The sequence below is a fragment of the Cupressus sempervirens genome, chromosome 6 (genome assembly GCF_028749045.1).
Source record: "Cupressus sempervirens isolate cs-2001-9-10 chromosome 6, ASM2874904v1, whole genome shotgun sequence".
NCBI lineage: Eukaryota > Viridiplantae > Streptophyta > Pinopsida > Cupressales > Cupressaceae > Cupressus > Cupressus sempervirens.
In genome coordinates this window covers 549422896-549439594 of record NC_143123.1, presented here as the reverse complement: position 1 = coordinate 549439594, position 16699 = coordinate 549422896, and the positions used below count along the sequence as shown (strand labels likewise).

General features: G+C 35.8%; 1 protein-coding gene across 1 annotated transcript in view; it reads left to right on the top strand.

Moving 5' to 3' along the window:
* The window catches only part of LOC149553439 (poly(A) RNA polymerase CID14-like), a 78899-nt gene that overhangs the window by 52567 nt on the left and 9633 nt on the right, over positions 1–16699 (top strand). The window contains exons 7-9 of the mRNA XM_089788886.1: positions 7763–7843; positions 8050–8109; positions 8200–8265. Of these exons, the coding sequence (XP_089645012.1) occupies positions 7763–7843; positions 8050–8109; positions 8200–8265 (207 nt within the window). The remainder of the gene's footprint in view (positions 1–7762; positions 7844–8049; positions 8110–8199; positions 8266–16699) is intronic.

The following is a 16699-nucleotide window of genomic DNA, read 5'->3' as shown; positions in this document are numbered from 1 at the left end:
GACATGCACAAAATCTTCTGCTCCATGCAGGCAAAAAGTGAATCACATAAAAAAAATCAAATGATCATCGAACCACACATTCAGAGCTTGAGGATGACGTGAAGTTTGATAGGATTAAGTTTCTTTAGCAAATGATATGGCAACCGACAATGATGGTCAATCCCTGGAAGTTGAATGTTCATATTCATATAGAAGACTCCACTTCAAAACTATTGATGATACCTATACACAGCAATGAAATCAACCTGATACAAATTTAAGGCAGATATCCAGACTCAGAACCGGTCACAATGGAGTAACAAAAACATCCCCGTCGTTTTTGTCAAGGCTGATGAAGACATATGCGTGATTGGAACCCAAAGAGAGATTTCAGAATGATTGAGATTTCGTGGAAGAGTGTTCGAAGGTGGAACACAAATAAACCAAGCAAACACACAATGTGGAGTCATAAGTTTTTGACAAAGAAATGAAATGAATATGTAATGTCCCCACTTTAGCATTTGTCCAGTTGTATGACCGTTAGCCTTTTCCTTTATTTTATTTTATTTTATTCATCCCATGTTGCTTGTGAAAAGTGGTCGACCCTATGAAGTAGGAATAAAAGGAGAGCTTGTGGCTATTGTTAGGCAGGTTGGATATGAGAAGAAAATAGATGTGTGAGTTATGGATTCTGTTTGGGCATTAGAGGACGTCTATCCTCTCTTGTGACATTCTAGACATCATTCCCTTGTGGTTTGGCCTTTGGAATACATTGCTATCTATTTCATTAACAGGCAGCGTGGGCGCATTTCCAGCTACAGGCAGATTGGGTGTTCGCTCATATCATTCTCACTCCTTTTCCGATTCTTATGCCATTGTGGAGGGATGATTTTATGAGGGTCTTGGACTGATTGAAGGCAGTTTTTTACTGTAGCAGCACTGTAGCGCGGCACTATTCATATTACTATAGCAGCAAGATGGGAAGTCATTACTAGAATATCATATTATAATGCTGGAGTAATTAGTGAGTTTTCTATGTATTTAATTTTATTAGTTTGAAAACTAATATTATTTCAGCAGTAGTTCAATCCTCAGTTTTGCATAAATTCCTTCTTGTTCATGTTATGTGGTTTCAAATCTATGCAAAGACATTAAAATCATTATCAGCAGTTAGTTTAGTTCTTGGGCATTTCTAGGGTGCCCATTACAGAATAAGAAGATTTTTATCGAGACCAAACAGAATAAATTAACAGCGTCGAAGAAAGAAATAATCAATGATAATGGAATGCGCATGATGAATCTTGAAGGAGAAATGGTAGAGTCTTATAAACAGCGAATGAGTATGAACAAATTCATTGATTTGTGACATATAATATCAAGGATATACTACCACTATTGGAAGTCTAACTTGGTTGCCGTTGTTTGTAAGTAATAAGATATCACGTGTTCATTGTGGACAGAGGACTATGGTGAGGCTGCAATACATTCATTATAATAAACATTTGAAGCAATATGTGTGCCGCTACATCTTTGATGAATCATTACGTGAAGGTTTTTGATTTGTTAGAGGAGTTTATTTGCAAAATAAAATGGTTCCCCTTGACTACATTTAATTGATTAAAAAGAAGATTATGAACCGACAACTACCTATTATGTTTTAATTTTGAAAAGGTGTCATTTATTAAGAAATACAACTTTTAATGCTGAAGAGTCATATTTCTTATTATATGAAATATAAATAAGAAGTGTCATTTGCAAAAAAGACATATTTGACAAAAGAAGAATTTATAAGAGATATTTTTTGTAAAGAGGAATAAGGAGCTTAAAATGACTTTGTAATATAAATTCATATATTATATATTTCTTTTGATAGGTAACAAGTTTTTGTATTAATTATAAAAAGATGAAGCTTACAATAGTATGCCATAGTGTTAAGTGGACACTAAAAAAGATCTCTTGACTACCCTCCCCCCTCAACATAAAAGTTAATACATACTAACAAAGGCATTGACACCTACAAACATATCCCATCCGGTTACATAAGATAATCGCATGTACTGGAGAAGCTACCAGTCATCCAAAAAAGATTTGGCCCGCTCAATTCTTAAACCAATTTGCAGCATCCTTCTTTGTAAAATTCAAGATGGAACGGTCATCCTCCATTGATCGCCTCTTTGTGCTAGTTCCACTCGTGCTCGCCTCCCCTGCCAGAGACACATCAACCCACATTCCTGCTCTTGTGGACTCCTCAGCAGCATCACATCCTTCCCTGACCAGTTGGTATCTCAATGGTTCTCTAGGTGGTCTTACACTTTTTCTTGGTGTCGTCTTTATAAAACCCTTCTTCCCATCATCCAACACCCAAAACTTTTCTTGTAGAAAATTAACCACCTTCCTCCATCCTCCGACCGCATTTGGCAGAAGACCAGACAACCAAAGGTTGCCACGAGGAATCTCCACCCCCAGTCAGCCTCTACGGTTCCTGCCCCATTTCCAGCCTTACACCCAACACGGTTCTATCAATAACCTTGTCTACTCCCAGCAACCATTGCAGGGCCAGACACACAACAATGGCCTTGCGTACTTCCTCTTTTATCTCTCCAACTAAAAGTGCTAGGGCCACAAAGAGGAACACTATATCCAGGTTGGACCTCCTCCACTAGGTGTCCAAATATTCCGCGCCGAACATATCCACAATGCCACTCATAAATTCCTCCTCGTTAAACAAAAATAAATTCTTCAGGCGCCTCACTGTGATCTTTCCTTTGTATGCCCGAGTCAGATTGTCTAATTCCAAGGTGAAGTTGGCCTCCATCTTTGAAAACTCTACCAATTTCCCTGCCTAAAAAAAGACCTCGCCCTTCTTAAAAACTCACCCTCGAAAGATTTGGAAGCCCACACTTCGAGAGTTTAATGAGTGCGGATCCTTTGTCATGCGCAGGGTATTACTTCCTCATGAGTGTTCTTGATACTGGGTGTTAAAATAAATAAATGGAAGTTACACCAAAAGGGAGGCTAACGACCATAATGCCACTTAAAATACATCCTTAATCTAAATTAAGACACATAAAGTCTTCGAAAATGTCATTCTGGTTACATTTGCTCCCAAGTTGGCCAACTTATCTGCCACCTTATTTGCCTCCTTGTAAACATGGGATATCTTGTAAACATGGGATATCTTGAAGTCCTCGAACTCCTAAAGCAAGCACTTTATGTGGCTAATGTGTTTGTCAAGATGCCAAGACTACGCTATTCCTTTCTTGATCCCATTAATAATAATCTCTGAATCTCCTTCTAGATGCACTCGACTAATACCCAGTTTAACTCCTAACACTAGAGCCTCTTTAGCTGCTTCACATTCTGCCACATTGTTGGTTCCATCCCTTGGTCTTTTGGCCACAAAAGATACTGAGTTACCTTCACGATCTCTTGCTATACATCCACACACTGAAATACCTGGGTTTCCTTGAGCAGCCCCATCAAAATTCATATATTATATTTTAATGATAAATAAAAAGCCCTTTTTGTTATTTATTTATTTATTAAAATAAGGCATGTAGAATTAAACTGCAGTTGATTGGTCCTTTATAATCAATTTTTTTAAAATTCTGTAAACAATTTATGTCGGATAAGAGGATGAGATTATCTATGGCATTTTAAACTCTATCATCGCATAGATTGTGAAATATTTAATTGTTTCCGAATCTCTGTCTAGTCTGTTTCCTAGCCTTAGGAGTTAAAGTGCAATTTGGACTAGTTTAAAATTGTGTATATATATTTGACCCATCACGTCTTGATTATTAAACTGTTTATAGTTTATGTGCATAGAACATTATAAAGTTGTACGTTATAATCTTCATTGTAGTTGACTCAAAACTAAAGCACTGGTCTTTTTAGCATTGAAGTATTTGAGTTATATTTGAAGCCAAAAAATCTATTATTTCCTTCTTATAAACCTCAAATCCATTGTTAAAAACCTTATACAAAATATTCATTTCAAACTATCACATAACTCTATATGAATTGAGTTCAAAGACCTTGCCAACCGAAGAACTCCAAAGCTTAAATTTGCTATAGAAAAGCCTTGAGCCAAGCAGTTAGTGTTTGAGGTGAAGGTCTACTTGCCTGGGTTTGGTGGAGCCTAAAGTACAAGGGAATCAAGGTAATTCTCATTCGCTGGCCAAAATTGATTGTGGAATCCTATTGGAGAAGTGCCAGGCTCTTGGATTTCCAATCTGTGGTTTGGGAACCACAAAGAATCATCCACTACCCATTCCTCATCTGAGAGGTCATCTCCAATCTCACTATTGCTTGCAGACTTATCCAGAATCGAGGCAAAAGCATCTTCCAAGTTCCTTTCTGGTGAGATTTGAAAATCTTCAAAAGAAGGAATAGCACTTATCCTCGAATTTGGACATGGGATGTGATCTTGGAAATCCCAAAAGTTAAAAGAACCACTTGACAGATTCCTAGATCGAATCTAGCATTGATCTTGTGCCGAACTGAACGAGGCTTGGAAATTAGTACATGACTCCACTTCTATCTAAGTCCACCCTAAATCAATCAGGCTGTCATGAGAGTCTAGAGATTCTAAGAACCTGAGATTCTCCAAAGTTGTCCATTCGGACTGGGGTATACATCTTGGGTCCCCTGTTTGTTGCTGAGCCTGCATGTGGTGTGGTTCAAAGGCCAGATTTTGAACCAAAAGACTAATGGAAAATGTCCTTACTAATGAAAAATCCTGATAAGTGTTCCAAATCCTGTTACTTTTCCAATAATCTAGGCATGAGCTTGAGGAAGACTCTTGTTAACCTTGAATAGGAGGTTTTGCCATAAGATTTAGGAAGAGGGGATCTTGTGCTAGGAGTGAGTCCTCTTTATATATGATAAAGTTTTGTAGGGTTTCACTTTCAAGCCTTTTAGCTCTCCCCACAATCCTCCTTGGGCATTCATTAGCCATATGTACATCTCCATCACAATGTTCATAGAATTGAATGGCATCTTCAACTTTGACCGGTTGCAACCAGACCTTACCATGTGTAATGATCTCAATCATTTCAGGAAGGGGATGTGCTGCCAACCATAGAATACAAATCCTTGCGTACATACTGAAATCTTTAGGTTCCACTGCTTGATCCATCCTCACATATGTACCCAATTTATGTTGAGTATATTTAACCAGATAACCTACAGGTCTGAAAGTGCAGACGATACTTCTTCTTCTTACCCTTACATATCATTAAGTTGGCATTAGATTATTTTCTTTAGGAGCCGGCGACTTCTCAAGAAAGGAAGATGTTATTATGTTTATCTTTCTGATCACCGACTTATAGGAAGATTAATCATGTTAACTTAGAAAGGAACATGTCCCTTCGATTTAGCAAGGATATATAGGAAGGTTATTGGTGCAGTTTGAGGACACACAGTTACAATTAAGTCTTCTCCTCTAAGCATCTATATCCTGCGATTAATTCAGAGATACTCCCATTCAATCAAAGGTCGAATATTCATTATTGTATCAGCATTAAAGATAGGTGTCAACTTCCTCAATATTCAGAAATTAGAAGACCATTCTCAGCAATCAAGGACCGAAATAAAAGTCTGAATAAAAGGTTACAGAATTTTAAGAAACTTTACAATTTATTCCCAATAACTTTAAGAGTGTCTTTGTGCTAGTACCCATGTGGGAGACTATAAAGCCTTATCCAAATAGGCACCACATCTATGTCAGCTGTTTCGGGGTTGAAGTTTGGAGTCTAGCCCTTGAGGAAGAAACCTTTACTTTCATAAGGTAAGGTCTGTGAGCCAAATTTTCAGCCTTATTTGAGGGAAGATCACAGATTACCAAATAAATTCCATTTGGGAGAGTTTTTATTGTGTCCTTCGCCCCACTGAGATCTCACCCAGTCTTTAATCAGTTTGACCGCAGGCCAGGCTCCACTCCATTTTAGAAAGAATGCCCTAGTCGTTAGCTCAGCAATAGAGCCATGCCATTCTTGGTTTTCAATGGGGATTTTTATCACTGTGGACTCAATGATGCTTGGGATTTGGCTGCAGCATTCCTCGAGCCTTGTTGGTGTCTTTGGCCTCCAAAACCTTCGTTCAATCTGGCTGAGACTGAATGGTTTTTGTGGATGCTGATTAGCAAAGCTCCAATAAGGCCTCTAGTCAGCCTGCCTTAGAGGTTGCGCTTCTCTGCGTGGGTAAACTCGCATGCTGTTCGAGTAGATCCATGGATCTTGGAAAGACCTTTGTTGTTGAGGCCTTTGTTGAGACTAGGCTTGTTGACAGAGCCATTATACCTCTAGTTCACGTGAGGAATGAAGGAGCTTCCATGGCGTCAATCGGGGGCCATGAGTTGCAGAGTTCAGAAGGATATCAAAAGGGTTTCCTCAAAAGGGATTGGGGTAATTGGCACGAAGGATGAAGTGAGAATCAAATGGAGTTTGATGCGTAGTATTAGGATCATTAGCCTAACACTATGCCTCACAACACACCTTCACACCTTAAAAGTATGGAATTTGAAATATTCTTGTGATAGCATTCTTCATTGACATCACGAAGCCTTTGTGAACATCGCTAATTGAATAGGAATTATGATCTTCTTTTTATATACATGTATGTATGAGCACGAGTTGATAAAGACACTATATACTCAAGTAAGAGACTTATTATTAAAGTTTTTGTAACTCGTAATTAAAGACCTAATGAACGTAGCGTGCCAACTTTGTATATAACAGTTCTTGTATACTGGACAAGATTTCCAATGTATGAAGCAAGATAAACCTTGATTCTGATTTAATTGTGAAGATGTAGAGATTTACAATAGTGGATATGTATTTTGTAAATTTTGTGATTGTGGTTCATCTTTGGTTGATTAAGGGGCAGCTTTGGAATCCCATAGACCTTAATAGAAATCCCAGTGGGCATCATATTCTACACAAAAATTGAAGGTTTGTATGTTATTGAAATTTTATACAGCGCAACTTAAATTGTCCTAAGCATGTTAGGGAATGGCTATCTATCCTCGAGACAAATGGGGGATGTGTGGAAATCGCTTGGCCATCTTGGCAATGGGTTGCCTTCCCCTTGATTTTTTTTTGAAGTCCCCGGGACATTTTCTCAATTTGGCTTAGTAAGGGGACAGGGAGGGGATGTTTTCTCAACATCCCGGGGGAGTGCTGTTATGACAAAATGAGGGTTTTGATTTTCAATATTTTCCCTAATGAGGGTTCAGGTAAAAAAGGCAGGGCTACTTCTAAAATACGTTTAAAATAGGTCATGGTTATTGAAAGAATGGCTTACATTTTAGGGCTAGCCACATACTTTTTAGATGAACTCTTTTCAGTGAAAATAAAATAGATATTTCTAAAGTGCTATGCAATTTTTTATATATATTGTCCATTCTTATTCGTATGTACTATATTTGACATGAAACAAGAAAATTAATGCACTTCTCTGTTTTTACAAATAGAATATTGTTATTAAGTTCCTATTATATTATTGATTTTTTCCCATCTTATACCCTGCTAAGTGAATTCCTTTTATATGTTTACAATATCATAACAATAATGTGAAAATGGAATGCTGCAATGTTTGGGAAAATACATCAAATGGTCAATACCTGGAATGCTTTTCTGTTTGGCTGAGCAAATTTCATTGGAGACGTCTTATGAGTTGTACTACTTTTTGTAGATTTTGTTATTAATATAGGTGGCACGCAATTCCTTTTTTGGTTGTTTTGCCTAAAATATTTGTGTACTTGGTGACTATAATATTTCAGGATGCGATCTCAAAAATTCCGCCTCTAAGACCACTATGCCTCATATTGAAAATATTCTTGCAGCAAAGGGAGCTCAATGAGGTATGCAATATTAGAGCTCAGAATCATATGGTTGAAAGTGAAACCAAAAGCTATAATTGATAATAGCTAAAACGTTTTTAAGCTTGTTTCCATTTGGTTCAGTAACCGTTCAAGTGTTTCTTTATGGATTATTTGATGATGTAGATGGTTATATCTTCTTACTGAGTAGTGAATTCGCAGACTTCGGCCTTTCTGTTTGGTTGCAGGTTTATTCTGGGGGCATTGGCTCATATGCTTTGCTTGTTATGTTGATAACACATCTGCAAGTGAGTGAGACTATCAGTTTTTGTGGTTAGCCTCGCTATGTGCTTTTATTTATGGAAACATTCAGTTCTTTTCTCCTGGTAACTTGGCAGGTGCATTGGAGTCGACAATGTTCTACAGGCAGGTCCATTTTGGAAAGTAACCTCGGTATTTTACTGGTAATTATATTGAACACCTCTTTTAGTGCAGCCTGAGTGCGTTTAAACTTTATAGGCTTAACTCTGCTAGTTTTATTGTTCTGTACAACTTAAGAAGATTTATGTTCTTGTGGTTTAAGACAAGCAAATAGAAAAATGATTATTAGGTTATAAAAAATTTTGCAGTGAAACTTCACTTATAACCAAATTATATAGTTGGCAGTGGACAATGGTTGTTGGGATTGATAGATAGGTTTTCCAGTGATGTAGAATATGCATCTTCTGAATAAAATAAGGTGTCATAAAGCTTTGTTTTTTCCTTCTAGATGTAATTTATGCAAAAACAAAAACAACCACTTCAACAAATTTTGTTCAATAAGTTGATGCCTGGAGATTTTCAGTCCAATCTTATGGACTTGATCTTTGTGTTAGATAACATTTCTTGGTTTCTGTCAATTACCAATGGACAAATTTTGTATATTTGATGTTCAGTTCCAGACTGAGTTACTGTTTTGCTCCCCCGTCGCAGGGGGGTCCATTCATCTGGATATCTGACAAAAGGTGGCTTTTTCTGGGATGGATCTAGGCAGATTTGTATCAAATTTCATGATGTTTTCTGCTGCCGGCAAAGTGTATCTGCCATGTTTCTTCGGTGAATTGTGTTCGAAATATTTGAAAATCTCCCTTTTCTATTTGTATTAGTCCTCCCCTCATTTTTCTGCTCATTGCTGGGGCTGCAAATATCAGCATTTACATTTGTGTTCTGTAAATAATAAAAAGATAGATTACATATTGATATGTAGCATTTAGTTCTTTTTGTGGTCTGGAAATATTATAAATTAGGGAAGAGGAAATATAAAGAACATATATAGCTAAGTGCTGTAACCCCAAGCAAATAACTATTCAAAAGTGCCAGAATGTATATCGCTCATGCGCACTTATAGGGTTTTGGCAGTTAATCATATAATATTAAAATTAAGTAAAAACTTTTCTCTCATTATCAATATGGTTAAGTGCCATGTTTAATTAATTATAAGTTAATTAGTTAGTTATCTAATCAAATATAGTAAAAAATAGGCAATTTAAATAAGTTATTAATAAAAATAGTAATTAATTAATAAGAATAGAATAATAGCTATGAATGTTAATTAATTTGTAGAACTAAGTAATATCAGCTTTTTTAATAATGTTATTATCATTTTATATTATATGTTTTTTTGCTTGGTGAAGATATTATATTTTATTAGTAGTATAATAGGTAATTACTTCTATGTTTATTACATATCTGCTACTGGCAAATAGGCCACCTTCTTGCCCAAAGACTTACAGACCTAAGTCACAAGATTCGGCGAATATCAAGCTTGATATTCGGATATTGCCGAATTTGAAACTTGCCTTAAAAATTTGTTCAAATCCACCATTCATTCGACTGCCAAAAACGGACTTCATCAAGTAAATTTAGAAATTGCCGGCAGAGTTTGTAGGGTATTGTCGAGCAAAAACGTCTATAAAATCCGATGCGAATAAGAAGAAAATCCAATGCAAATGAGGAGTTTGTTGAGGCTGCGTTTTCTGAAACGTTTGTCCAGCGGCATTTTTTGTTGAAGCGGCATTTAACTCCTCTCCTGCATCCTGCCTTCATCACGTTTTCCCTCTCCTGGCCTGGGTGAACGTCTGAACCCCTCTCGTGCCCGCCTGGGTGAACGTCTGAACCCTTGTCGTGCCCGCCTGGGTGAATCGTGAATGTCCTGCGATATATTTGTTTTTCGCAATTTCAATAGTAACAACTTTGTAATAATATGATTCAGTTTTTCGCAATTTCAATAGTTGTTATTTGTAATAATATGATGAATATCCAGTTTTATTTGTAGATTTATAACTTTGTAATAATATGTATAAGTTTTTATTTTCAATAGGTATTAAGTTTATATTTAGTTTTGTTTTTTTAATATAGTTTTTAGATATAAAATTTGTATATAGTTTTTTATTAATATAATTTGTATAAAAAATTTATTTCATTTTATACAGTTTTTTATTAATATAATTTGTATAAAAAATTTATTTCATTTTATATAGTTTTTTATTAATATAATTTGTATAAAAAATTTATTTCATTTTATATAGTTTATAAAAAATTTAATCTTTTTATAATTCTTTGTAATGTATTTTGTAATAGTTAATTCAATATTTGATTTATTTTTTAAAATTGACTTAAAATAGTGATATATTAATTTGTAATTAACATAATTTGGAAAACTTTTAAAATATTAGAGTTTAGAGTCGATTAGATATATATTAATATGTTTACTTTATTTTGCTTTGTAAGTTTATAATTTTTATTATAATTTAATAAATAAATAGATATATTATATTATGTTTAGTAAATGTATATTTCAATTTTTAAATAATATAATTATTAGTGTAAAAAGTTGAACTTTAACATGTTTAATTTTAAATTAACATTTTAAAATTATTTATTGAATTATTTTGTTTTAAAGTTTGAAATAATAACATATTATTTTGTTTTTTATTTTATAGATTGTAATATGGCTCCCCACAAATCAACTTCGGAGGCGTGGAAACATGTGACTCAAAACGGTCCTAATAAAGCTCAGTGTAACTTGTGTTCGAAAGTTATTACTGGAAGTTTAACAAGGGTCATGGATCACTTGCTTGGTATTACAGCAGGTAAAGGTGGGGGTGTTACTGCATGTCCAGGTGTGACCCAAGAGCTTAGGGCGATTTTAGAGAAAGAGCATTCATCTTCTATTGCTCAAAAGATGAAGAAGACACAAAAGAAACAAAGAATTGAAGACGTCTCTAGATTCACATCAACTATACCATCATCTTCATGTCTACCTCAGGTTGTAAAGGCAACAAAAGAGAGCGGAACTCTGAATAGCTTGTGGAAACCATGTGAGAAACAAGTAGTTGATGATTTACTGGCTGATTTATTCTATACTAGTGCAATTCCTTTCAATGTAGCTAGAAATCCACTTTATCGTGTTGTATTTCAAAAGGCTGGAGAGTTTGGCAAAGGGTACATACCTCCTTCTTCTGAGGCTTTGAGAACAACTCTCTTAGAGAGGTCAAAAGATAGTGACTGATAAATTAAATGTGGTCAAAGCCTCTTGGAAGGTAACAGGGTGCACTATATTGAGTGATGGATGGTCGGATATCTGTCAAAGACCATTGATTAATGTTTTAGTGTCTTGTCCTGAAGGTGTTGTATTCTTGAAGGTTATTGACACTATGAATCATAAAAAAACTTCTGAATATATATTTCAGATATTAGAGGAAGCAATTCTTGAAGTAGGGGTTGCAAATGTGGTTCAAGTGGTTACTGATAGTGCAACAAATTGTGTGGGAGCTGGCAAGCTGATTGTAGAGAAGTACCCAAAAATTTATTGGAGTCCATGTGCAGCTCATTGTTTGGATTTGTTGCTTCATGATTTGGCAAAATTCCCTTGGATACATGAAGTAATTCATAGAGGAAGAGAAGTTGCGAATTTCATACGAAATCATCGTCTCACATTGAGCCTTTACAGGCAACATGCATCTAGAGAGTTGTTGAGGCCTTGTGATACAAGATTTGCTTCATTTTATATCACTTTGAAAAGAGTGGTTGAAGAGAAAGCGGCTTTAAGATCTATAATTTGTTCCAATGAGTGGGAAAATTCAACTCTCTCAAAAAGTGGTAAGGGGAAGATGATAGAGCAAATTGTTTTAAATAGTAGCTTTTGGGAAAGTGGGACAAAGGTTTTAAATATATGTAGTCCAATTGTTGACGTGCTCCGCATGGTTGATGGTGACACTCGTTGCCTTGGAATGCTTTATGAAAGCATGGACTGTTGCAAGGAAGCTATTCAGAGAGCACTAAATAATGTGGAAGCAGAGTACATAGAGATCTGGGAGACTGTTGATTCAAGATGGAAAATGATGCACACTCCTTTACATGCAGCAGCTTGCTATTTGGACCCTAAACTGTTTCACATTGATAGACAAGGTAATGCTGAAATTATGGCAGGGTTTTATGAAGCCATTAGTAGATTTGAACCAGATCCAACAATTGCATCTCTAATTAGAGAACAATGTTGGAAATACAGAAAAGCGGAAGGGATGTTTGGAATAGCAGCAGCCAAATATGATATGACACAAGATGAGGTACCTAGTTATAGATGGTGGATGAGCTATGGGGCAGAAACTCCTGAACTTCAGCGATTTGCCATTCGAATTTTGAGTCAAGGAGCAAGTTCATCAGCTTGTGAGAGAAATTGGAGTTGCTTTGACCACATCCATTCCAAAAAGAGGAACAAGTTGTTGTCTGGAAAGTTGGGAGATCTTGTCTATGTTCGCAGCAATTTAAAATTGCTTATGAACAAATCAACAAATGAGTCATCTTCACAACAACAGACTTTGGAAGACATAGCAGTACCAGACGCAGATGAGCCTGACTTTTTTGAGGAAGAATTGGGTAGTGATACTGATGATGATACTACACCATTTGAGCCAAGTGCTCTTGATGACTTCGAGCTTTCTTGAAGCTATGAAGTCTTGACTTTTGATTGAAAATATCTTTGCTATTGTGATTTCACATGTTTCTTATGTTTTGTACTTAATAAATGCCTCATCAGGCTTATGAAGTTGTGAGATCTATTTAGCAATTTTTACTATTTTGATAATTGATAAGATATATTACATACATCTAGAAAATAATTAAAATTGTATAAGGTGAATTTAATTCGAATTTTTTTCCGAATTTTTACTCTTTACCGAACTTCATTCGAATTTTATAGTTGCTGAACTCGAATTCGTATTCGAACCTTGTGACTTAGTTACAGACTACAGTAAACTGACTTTTATACACTGGCCCAATTCTCTTACAAACTACTTCTACTGGTTTGTTTGATATGGGAAATCTTGAACTGTGAAAAGGACATCAATAAATTGCAAGAAGTTGGACTAAATTTTTAATGGCCAAGGTAACACTTTACCTTGTTTTAATGCATTTACTATCACTAGTGAATCTCCTTTCAAATGACTCCTCTTTACCCCAAGGCCTTTAGCTAATAAAACACTCTCATTTGCTGCCTGGGCTTCAGCCATATTATTTGTTCCATCATGCAATCCCTTGGTGCCTTTGCCACAATGTCTCCGTTAGAGTCTCTGACCACTATTCCCCCTCCATATGGTCTTGGATTGCCTTTTGACGCTCAGTAGGAAAGCACATTCATCCATCCTTGTTTTGGAACTTCCCAGTTCATCTCTCTAGCCACTCAGACATGGGATCAGCATCATAAAGCCCATTAACATGCCTATTATAAGTTATTTTTGTTAATATTGTATAAGGCTTATAAATGTTATTCTATATTAAAAATATGTGCATTTGCTATATATTCTTAATTATGTTGTAAATATGTATATATTTATGATTTTGATATATTTTATAGTCATAAACCCAAAACAAACCTAACCCGATATGTCTTTTCTGGTCAAGTTCATGAACCAAACTGGCAAACCTGTATCCCAACCAGTACCAGGCCAGTAACATAGGACTTCCAGATACATTTCACTTCAAGTTTATTTTTTACTTTAATTTTTTTATATTATAAATGCAGTTTTTCTTCTAATAACTTGAAGTTTATGGTGCTGCCCCTGAATAACTCTAGCTTAGTTCTTTTGAATGTTTCAATATTATTCTTAATGTAAAATAATAAATCTATTACCATGTTGGAAATGTTTTCAGAAAGCAATTTTTGAGTTGAAAATTTAAAGAAACAATATATTTATTTAAATGTTTAAGGTCTAAATCATATGAAAAATAGGATTAGAGGTTATGAACTCCTGGCGAGCACATAGTTAACTGTTGGCAACAGTTGTTTGCTCCAGGTAATCAATGTAGGAATATAGAAATAATAACAGAATTGTAAACCAAACAATATAATATACAATGCAGTCAAAATATCAAATTGGAAATATTATATTGTATTCATTGCCTCCTTTATTTTCACCATAGAATTCCATATATAGATTTCGAAACATAATGGAAAGCTCCAACCGACTTATCAACTGATAACTAACTTTATGAAGCAATGTTTATTATTCTTCATTCTCCCCCATAATAAACATTGAGGAGAAATGGTCATCATTCTATACCATAGTAACACGGGGACGCGTCCCCCCCCTTTTTGCCCGACGTCTCGGAGACTTCAACGCACCGGAGACTTGGGGACTCCGTCTCCCCGTCCCTAGCGGTGCCACTAGATTCCACCACCTCCACCGAGGATGGGGGACATCCTGCTATTCACTATTTGCAAATTCGACTATTTATGTTTAATGTTCGATGTTCCAATTCAATGCAATGTTTCAAGTCTTCACTCTTTTACATCTTTACATCCTATATTGCAATACATATTTTCATAACTAACATTTTTAAATACCATATGCATAGATATATACACCCCTCTTGTCCCCTGCCGCCGTCCCCCCACCGTCCCCCTGCTGTCCCCAAATTAAGGCCCCTCTGTCCCCCCGTCCCGGAAACTTGTCCCCCTGTTTCGCCGTCCCCCCGTCCCCCAGGGTGGTGTAACTATGTTCTATACATACTCCCCCATAATGATCTTTTTGAAGAAAGTATCAAAATATAGTTGCTCCAGCACTATCTTGATGTAGAGCCTCTTCTCGGCCATCTCCAAAAAATAGCAAATCATCAATGCAATCTATCTGCAAATGAAAGATGATCAACCTATGATTGACCATTGTAAGTTGTGAGTCACTTTTCTGGTGTTCACTTGGGACCATACATGTTCATCTTTTTTACTATTTGCAATTCTCATAACTCTTTAGCTTTCTTCCTCCAACTTTAGTCTAGCATGACAATTTAATTGTGACATAGGAACACTCGTGGTTAAATAACGTTTTGTGTTGAATTTTAGCCAGATGAACAATGAAAATGAACACCAAAGATTTATCCTGGGAAAAACCCTCCTCGCTGAGGGAAATAACCCAGCCCACACAAAATAAATCCTTTATTTGATTCTAAAAGTTCATTGCAATCACTTTCTCTTAATAGAGACATTTTGATAAATCACAGCAGAATTCCTCACAAATGATTCTGGAAAAAAAAATGATACTCAAATCACAGAGAATAAAAAATATCTAAGTTAAATGTCTGCTACAAGTTATATGCTACACAATCCTTTCACAAAAAATAGAGGGGCCGAATTTGGCACAGCAGAAAAATGAATACCAATGAAAAACACTTAGCATCAATTGTAATCAAGAGCAAAACTCGCCACTGACTATTCACGAGCAAATAGACAGTAAAACATTAGCTCAAGAGAAGACAAGGAGATATGACAGACTGTTCAGCTCCTTGACGAATGCCAGTTGACATTATAATAAGGTTCATAAACCTGATGGTGACAAAAGAATGTAACTCCTCATAATACAGACGACGGCGTTATTATTCCCTTCAACTCTCGACGGTAATGATAAGTATCCAAGACAAATGTATCACCCAAAGGCACTACAAAAATGGAAGTGCCCGCCGTGTTCATGCTGAGGTGGACATAGAGCGCCAGCGATGTCAATAACTGGATTCACATTGAACAATAATACTTGTGTACAGACCAGGCGGAGATGAAGGGCCCACAAACCAAAAATTCTGAATGAGAATTACAGGAAGAAGAATTTCACAACCGTAGAAAAAATGAAACAGAAGCTCTGATAAGGATAGTTATGCTGACAAGAATGATGAACACGTGACAGTGATGAGCAACAAAACTGTCTCATAAATCTGAAAAATTCAACAGTGGTAAGATCTCAATTGCTGCTACCTTATGAATTTCAACATTTGATCATACCAGATATTTTGTATCAACTTGATTCAAAATTCCATCTGCAATCCACTTTAATGCATCCTGAAATAACTACATTGTGAAGTACTCTACTCCATGTCTTTTCACAATTATTTCATCCACATAGGGTACAAGGATGTAAATCGAAACACTTTTCCTCTGTATGCCCCTTCTTATTACAATAAGAGCATTTAATTTCTAGAATAAATTTATTGGTCGCAACATTTGTGACTTTATTTTTGTGACCTGAGACATATCGTAGGCCTACATACTTTGGCCTGATTGTTGGCTCAATTGGTTTTGTCATTCCAGTTCACCGCTGCCTAACCCTGACCTTTATATCCCATTCTTTTCATCATTTTAAACCAACATTATCATCAAAAAAATTTGCAACATTTGCATAATCAAATATAGGATCATCTCGCCCACAAATAGCTTTACCAAAATCAATTGCCAGACAAAGAACATAAATCTTCTGTTCCACATGCAACATTACAAATCAATGATGTTGAACTTAACTGTTCATTCTGTGCTTTCAATTTTAAGATATCTCCCACCTGTAAATTGTTTTCCTCTTTTAATCTTTTTATCACCTC